General features: G+C 39.4%; 1 protein-coding gene across 1 annotated transcript; it reads left to right on the forward strand.

Moving 5' to 3' along the window:
• The first annotated feature begins 59 nt into the window (after nucleotides 1-59).
• Nucleotides 60-819, forward strand: LOC104409751 (cytochrome c). The gene is made up of 2 exons (XM_010019713.1): nucleotides 60-232; nucleotides 403-819. The coding sequence occupies exons 1-2, from the start codon at nucleotides 64-66 to the stop codon at nucleotides 546-548; spliced, it is 315 nt and encodes a 104-aa protein (XP_010018015.1). The 5' UTR covers nucleotides 60-63; the 3' UTR covers nucleotides 549-819.
• Nucleotides 820-8422: the final 7603 nt, after the last annotated feature.

Raw genomic sequence — 8422 nt, forward strand, 5'->3', positions numbered from 1 at the left:
TGAATAGGTGACCTTGAAATTGCAACACTGACCTCCATGTGTGTTCTTGGTCTAGTGCTGAAAATGGGAGATATTGAGAAGGGCAAGAAGATCTTTGTACAGAAATGCTCCCAGTGCCATACGGTTGAGAAAGGAGGCAAGCACAAGACTGGACCCAACCTGAATGGCATATTTGGACGCAAGACTGGACAAGCTGAGGGCTTCTCTTACACGGATGCTAACAAAAATAAAGGTAAACTTAGAGCTGCTCTTCTGAGTCACTGGGGACAAAAATGTTCAGTTCTTGGTGATACTTTTTGAAGTACTGATGAAGGCTGAAATAACATGGAGGACAAGAACATAAGTGTTGGTTATTTTAAAGTCACTATCTGTCTTTTTTTTTTTTTTTTTTCTTGTCTCTAGGTATCACTTGGGGTGAGGATACTCTGATGGAATATTTGGAAAATCCAAAGAAGTATATCCCAGGAACAAAGATGATTTTTGCGGGTATTAAGAAGAAGTCTGAGAGAGCAGACTTAATAGCATACCTCAAAAGTGCCACAAAGTAGAAGTTATCTGCTGCCTTATTTATTTCACAAGGGAGATGGCTACGGAAATGTCTGTGATGAGATTGGTTTTTAAACTTTCTATTTTTACATATACTGTGTCTAACCTAAAATCTGTCTCACCCATCAGATAACATTGCTTGTGGTGGGTCACTGAAGTACACACTTGTTTGGCAGCCATTAACTTATGGAAACTATGTAATTGGGTTGATTTAAATGACTATAATGTTCAGTCAGTCTTGATCATAGAATTAAAAAAATATATAAATAAACATTTCCTGCCTCTTCATTGTTTAAAAAAATATAAATAATCAAATGAATGATTGTCAACAGCATAATAGCTTTGACAGCCCAACTTTTTCAGGGTGGTTTTTGGCATCTTCCACCATACATCTTCTGTTACATTACTTTAAAGATTCTAAAAACACCCAAACCAAACAAAACAACAAAGACTTAAAAAAAAAAACCCAAGCAAATCACCCCAAGATAATATTTTTCTAAATTTAATCAGTGCTAGGTGTTGTGGTATACATTAATCTGTCTAAAGCTTGCGATAAGAATGCATTCATCTGACTTAAGTACTATTTGTGAAATGGCAGTTGTGCCCAGCCACTTTTCTTTTATCTAGGGGAAGCATGTTACCTAATTTATCCAGGCTGACAGCTGCATGCACCAATAGAGTACAACTCCCCTTCAGAAACATTTGCAGTTTTGAAATGTGACTGAAAGCCATTTGTTCAGTAAATCTTCCGAAATGGCCGCTCCTGGTGGAATGAATAGAACAGGAAGGCATCCTTGGTGCTAAAGACCAAGCTGAGTGTAATTAAATCTTAATTCAGCACAAGTATTCACTTAAAATCTACTGTTACAGGCAATTTCAGATGAAGCGGTGCAAGAAAAACATGCTGGTAGACTGAAGGGCAACAGTCTTTCTCCATGTTTGGCTGTAGCCAATGTCATTACTTCTGAAGGTTCTGTTTTGCACAGTGTAAAGTGGTATTTTTAATGTTTTAACTGCATTTTTTTCATACCAAGTGAATTGTTCAGGTGAATGTATTTACTGTGTACCAACAGTAAGGCATAACTCGGAGCAATCAGTACTGTAAAATTAAAAAAAAAATAAAAGTTGTTTGCTGTACGTGTCTGAAATTTAGTGAAAAATGGGGAATGTAGACAAAAGTTTGGGAGTCCAGCTTCCCAGCGTTAGGAAACAAGATGAGCGGAAGGTCAGCATGAAGAAAAGTAAATGCTCATGGAGTTGGTGTGAGAAGTACTTGAAAGTGTGGCAAAGTTGGAAAGTATTTTGTACTAGAATGAACAAAGCTGAGCTTTTCCAGTGGTGGTCTCTTTAACAGCACTTCTCACTGTGTTTCCCTGAGTGGGACAGGGCAGAAAACTCAAGTATCCTGAAAGCTGTACCTGTGCTATAGGATTGCCTGAGTTGGAGTCATAGCAAGTAGAACAGTGTGCTTAATGGCTGAGGTGCGAAGGGTAGTTACTCAGAATTAACGAGTGAAAAGAATTAAGGTTACAAACAAGTTGTCTCAATGGCTGCTAACCATGTGTGTTGTGATTTTATTTTTCTAACTAAGTAAACAATCAGAGTTTCTTGGAGACTTGGTATTAACCAGCAGCTTTACTAAAAGCTTCTTAAGAGATAAACCTTCAAATTGTAGTAGCATATTACTGTTCCAGTTTTCAAGTGGTGTTCATTGTAGCACCTTTATGGCTGTGCAGAATTCAGTTTTCATTCTGTCAAAATCCTGGTGGAGCAGTTGTAGGTACCTTGCCTGGCTCTGTGCTCTACTGAAATGATTGTGGTGGATCGCACAGAGAGAGTTGTGACACTTTTTGCTCTGTCAGCACCTTTATGAGATGAAAAAGGACTTTGTAATATCCAAGTTACTGGAGAAGAAACAGGCTGTAGAGAAGAGGATTTTGCAGTAAGGTGGCATTTAATTCTGCACAGGCAACGATTTACAAACAGGAAGTTATCCATCAGCAGAAAAACTCCTTCAGGAGAAAGCAGAGTGGTCCTTTGCCCAAAGTAAGTAGGGGACACAGTTCAGCTTGGCTTGTTCTGTCTGCACCTCAGAGCCCTCTGTGGAAAGACTAGTGCATCTTACCCACACCAGTGAAGATGGAGAAAAGGGAACTTTCAAATTCTAGTCTGGGATGCATCTTTACTTTTTAGGGAAAAGACCCTTCTGACCTTCAAAATTTCATCTTTCTACAGTTACAGCCCTAGACTGCAACAGCTTCTAAGATTTGTTGTAGTGAATAGCTAGCAGCCTTTTACCACTGGACAAGCGCTATTATATTTCTACTGGTGGGTCAGCAAAGTATGTTGAAATGAAAGGTTAGATTATTACTTGCTTAGGTAAGTGTTAATGCAAGTGTCTGGTTGGGGTTTTTGGAAGGGGTAGGGGAGGGAGGTGTCCAGATTGGTTGTGGAATCAAGTGTTAGTTCTTTCATTTCTAGTTTTATAGATGAGTGGGGTTTCCCTTTGTTTTATGAAGCAGCACTTTAGTGTTTATATTCCCGGTAGCAATACCAGTCTAGGCTCTTGGTATTTCAGTAGTTTCTTTGCAGTTCCAAATTGGGGAATCAAGTTACTGTTGCCAAACATCGCACCATCCCGTAAACATGGTTCCCGGCTACTAGTTCACAGATCTGATGGGGCATGCCTTTAAAACTATCTTGCAATATTTTCACATGTAGTTATGCAAATGCATATAGATGTCAATAACATAGAATCATTTAGGTTGGAAAAGACCTTTAAGATCATCAAGTCAAACTGTTAACCAGCACTGCCAAGCCCACCACTAAACTGTGTCCCTAAGTGCCACATCTACGTGTCTTAAATACATCCAGGGATGGTGACACCACTTCCCTGGGCAGCCTGTTCTAATGCTTGACAACCCTCTCTGTGAAGAATTTTTCCCTAATACCCAGTCTAAACCTCCCTTGGTGCAGGTTGAGGCTGTTACCTCTTGTCCTATCACTCCACTCAGCAGCCTTCCAGCCACTTGTCCCCAAGCCTGTAGCGTGGCATGGGGTTGTTGTCACCCAAGTGCAAGACCCAACACTTTGCCTTGTTGGCCCATCAATGCAGCCTGTCCAAATCCCTCTGCAGTGCCTCCCCGTCCTTCAGCAGATCAACACTTCTGCCCAACTTGGTGTCACCCATAAATTTACTGAGAGTGCATTCGATCCCCTCATCCAGATCATTGATAAAGATACTAAAAAGAACTGGCCCCAGTACTGAGCCCTGGGGAGCACCACTTGTGACCAGCCACTAACGGATTTAACACCATTCACCAGCGCTCTTTGGGCCCAGCCAGCCAGCCAGTTTTTTACCCAGTGGAGCATATACCTGTCCTAGCCGTGAGCAGCCAGTTTCTCCAGGAGAACAGGAGAATGCTGTGGGAAATTGTGTTAAAGGCTTTAGTAAAGTCTAGGCAGACAAATCCACAGCCTTTCCCTTTGTCAACTAAGTGGGTCACCTTGTCATTTCTGGTCAGTTGATAATGACTGGAAAAAAAGGTAAAATTCAAAAGTACAGTTTCACAGCATGACTTCTCAAAACCAAAATGAAATTGGCAGGATACTTTTAAAAGGATGGAAGTTATTGATGCATCCCATTCAAATTTAGTGATACAGAAGGTCTTTTTTTATTCAGAGTCTAATAATTCAAGTGTAATCATGCTACGAACAGTTTAATTTGGGAAAGTTCCACGTGTAGCCATCTGTGCAATTGTAGATAGTCACTTCAGGTAAAGATGTATGCATTTTAATAGATCTAATCTTGTTGGGATTATGTAATACTTCATATTTTTTTTTTTTTTAGCGTAAATACATTATTAGTGATCCAAAACAGATGTGCTACATTATGATTCTTTTATGAGGGAGAATAGAAATTAAACAGCTATAGTTAAATAGTTAAGAACTGTTAAATACTCTAGTCTCTCTGTATCAAAGATCATTGAAGTGCACACATTTACCTCTGTCGTAAAGCTCATAATTTGCCCCTATCTAAAACACATCCTAAAAACTCTTCAGGGCCAAAGCTGATAGAAGTCTCTGCATTACCATATATCAGATGAGTTGAACCATTTCACAATGACATCCTGAAAACCTGGTTATTCTGGGAGGTGAGCAGCCCAAAGCTAGCAGGAGGAAGTGTTAACCCTGGGGAATGATGTGAAGTCCTGTCCCTTCCCAGTGCTGCAATGGCTGTCAGAACACCAGGTGGTTGTCACCACCTCCATGTGATTCAGAGCTTGCATGTGAATACTTGCATGGTTTTTCCATGATCTTTCTTTTGTTATGAAATACAGGAAATAATGACAGACACCTTTTGAATAATTGGCTTCTGGTTAGAAGTGTCACAGAAGTTAAGAGATGTGGATGACATGTTTGCTTCTGTGGCAGGATACAGATCCACATCTTCAGATTTCCAGAAGGCTGCATTAACCACCAAACTGAACAGGTGTGCTGGGAAGAAGATGCTCTATACCTCTGTTGGAGCTGTCAGTTTTCAAAAGGAGACCCAGAAGGAAAATGAGCAAAGGAGGAGCGAACTATAGCACAGTGTTCAAAACATGTACCTTGGAGCAGGGGAGAAGGTGTGTTCTTTCCATGTTGTTTATGCATTTAATTTTAAACAGTCTTGGATAAAAATAAACCTGGCAGTGGAGAAGCCATTACTCTGCTGGTTTTACATCTCATTAACACTGTTCACTGCAGCTTGCTCAGGCAACTTGAGCCCTTGTCTTGTTCCTTTGAGAATAACCCACTCTCCAGACACGCCTTCCCCTTCCTCATTCTCCACATGTTAAAAACTATTTTTGTACGTAAGACTGTGCTGTCCCTGTCTCACCACAGTGCCAGTCTTCTGGCCATAAGCACTCAAAACGCTTTTGATGGAAACATCAAGTAGTGTTCTCATCTTTGAGATAATCTGCAGAAATTCACCACTGATGACCCCATTCAGTTGTGACTGGTGACAATTTCCTTTTAAGATATCTGATGGTTCTTTAATCTATGTGACATTTCCTTTTATTGATCTTTTTTAATTCTAATTTTTTAATAGAGCTACCTAGAGCAGGTAGAATTTTATGTGGCTTTTACCCGCACTATGTCTCTGTTGGGTTTTTTTACTGTGAGATGCAGCATGATGATGCGAGCATTCTCTATGCACAGTGCTTCCAGACAAGCACTGAAATGCACCACGTACACTGAATTTTATAAATATAATTGGTGTCACTTATACGTCACTGGTAGCCTCAAGAATCTGGTGCCCTTACCCATGTTTGTTTGCAGGAATGTGCCTACACTGACTGTAACCAGCCTTTCCCTGACAGCATTTATCGCATTTCTCCTTCCACTGCTGATTCATTGTAGAACAGGAATGGAAATCAGACTTCTGCATATATCACCATGTTTTCTGTAAGGCTCTAGTCCTATTTCCAATTATTCTGTCAATTTACCTGCTATTGCTATTAGATCTGGAGTTCTTCCAGTGCTATTTTTAAAGGAAAGGTACCACATTTTCAGTTCCAAAAATTTTAATTCTAATCCTCATGTAAAAATGATCAGTAGTTATCTTTCTTACCCATCCGGTCTTTCTCTTCGTCATCTTACCTGTTACTGTTACACTTTATACTTCTTTTGTATTGGCTGAACTACAGGCAGCTTCTTGTACTTACACTATTCAAATGTCCTCTTTAATTTACACATCTCTCAACTGTAGTGGACTGTTTTTTAACGTTTCCAGGTAATGCCTTTACTTAAGAAATCCTTCTCTCATTGCATTTTTCATTGTTTAAAATATTTTTTTTTTTTTTAATTCACTGGAAAGGACTTGGTTTTTCACTATCCTTCACACAATGACATTATATTTAACTATTTCGTATACACCACTGTTTTGGACCCAGCTATTCTTATGTATTGAAAAAGGATTGTGTCCTTCACTTGAATACCTGAGAAACAGTCTTCTTGAGAACCTCAGAAACACGATTCCAAGAAAGAATTCATGGTAGATGCCGAGAAACTTCTGCAACTGGCACTATTTGACCAGTTTATTGCTTACAGCAAATAAACAGGAGGGGGAGCCAATGTACTAAAAAGCTGCAGAAGAAATAAAACGCACTTGAAGGTAACTGGAACAAACTCACGGTTTGAAAGACGAAGTTCATTTGTACAAAAAGCAGGTTTACCGCAAGTGCTCAGCCAAAAGCGCTGGAGGTGATTAGTACATCTGAATGCATTGTTACGTCTGCAATAAGTTTAGGGTCTTCTGAATTCTTAAACTGATTCATGTTTCATATTTCATCAGGGTAGCTCAAGTTTGAAATAGCCTGTATTAAATTTCCTCCTATTCAGATGGTAAAAGATTTAGTTAGAATGCAAAATGTTTCTTTCTGACTACTCAAAGAATCCTAATCAGAAGTGGCAATCTCTAATGCGTACTCTGGCTTTATTCCTACTGTGGAGCTCACTTTGATATCAGCACTTGAACTATTATGCTTGAAATGCTTATACAGATTGTAATACAGTTTCTGCACTAGCAGTCAGGTAGGGTCATGAGGACCTTTGTTAGTAAAAATGAACTTTAAATCCTGTTAATACAGTTTTATGGATGGTGTTTGATTATAGACTCAAATTTCTGAAAACCGTAGTAAATTTTATAATACACGTAAAACTAAATAGTAGAATTGCTACTATTTAAGGTCCTAGGAAAACTCACATTTGTAATATTGAGTCAATATTACATTACAATGTAATATTGTAATATATTTTACTTAGCTGGGATATATCTCAGGGGGTTATCAATGTCAATTTAACTATCAGTATGGATTTTCTGGCACATGGTCAAACATGAAGCCTTTGCAGTTCTTCAAAAGACCATGTTGTCTTTCTTTCTACCAACCCATGGTCAACGTGTATGTTGGAAGTCAAGCTTGTTTTTCAGTGCCTGACACCATCAGGAGCAGTGTGATCAGTCATTAAAAATTTAGCTCATATGTGTGTTTGCTGTCATTCTGAATTCTCAGAAAGATGACATCTCTCTCTGTACCAGCATGCAATGACACGTCAGAAATGTGCACAGATAGAAGCAATCCAAAGGGAGAGCTTTGCAGTTGAAAGAGACTTCCACATCAGAAGATCTATCAAGAACATAGCCTTCTACAAATGAACGAGGTCACAGGATAGACATCAAGATGACACAGATGAAACAAAGAAAGGGAAACAATGTGGAAATAAAACAAGGTTAGTACAGGGTGAAATATTACGTATTCTCATTACATGTTCAGCAGTTACAAAGACCGTGCGTGTGCTTTAACCTACTGAGCCAGGTATTGCTGTATGAAAGAAAAAGCAGTGGAAACTCAGAAGCGATAAAAACCAGACTTGGCTACTTTCGTTTGAAGGTCTGGCAGCTCTGTGTGAGTTCAGTGAATATCCCTTTGGTTGGATGCCTTTAGTTTTGCTTCATCTCTGTGAAGTCATCCAATTGAAGCTACCTGGCTCCAGCAGTCTGTACTTCAATTCCACTGATTTGAGTGATATATATTACACATTAGCAAATCAGCCAGCTGAGAAATGGTGTGATGTTTACTCAGTGCACGTATCAAATGATGTTTTGCAGGGCTGTAAGCACTGGTGCTTCTGTAACACTAGAGCATGATGTTCTTACTCACACAACATGCTTCAATTACACTGCAGCTGATGGCATAGCTTTAAATTTTGTTGCAGCTTCAGATCTGAAAAGTACAGGTCAGTAATCTTCAGTAGGTATGGTGGACATAATGTAGATAAAAGTGCAACAAGAAGGGCTCTAGCACTGGAGAGAGTAGTCATAGAGTAGGCT

The sequence above is a fragment of the Nestor notabilis genome, unplaced genomic scaffold, assembly GCF_000696875.1.
Source record: "Nestor notabilis isolate BGI_N333 unplaced genomic scaffold, ASM69687v1 scaffold29328, whole genome shotgun sequence".
Classification (NCBI taxonomy): domain Eukaryota; kingdom Metazoa; phylum Chordata; class Aves; order Psittaciformes; family Psittacidae; genus Nestor; species Nestor notabilis.

What these genes read in the sequence shown, in the direction of transcription:
- LOC104409751 (XM_010019713.1), top strand. Translation starts at nt 64, where the DNA reads ATGGGAGATATTGAGAAGGGCAAGAAGATCTTTGTACAGAAATGCTCC. An exon ending in GGATGCTAACAAAAATAAAG is followed by an intron (nt 233 to 402) that starts GTAAACTTAGAG and finishes TCTTGTCTCTAG; the next exon opens with GTATCACTTGGGGTGAGGAT.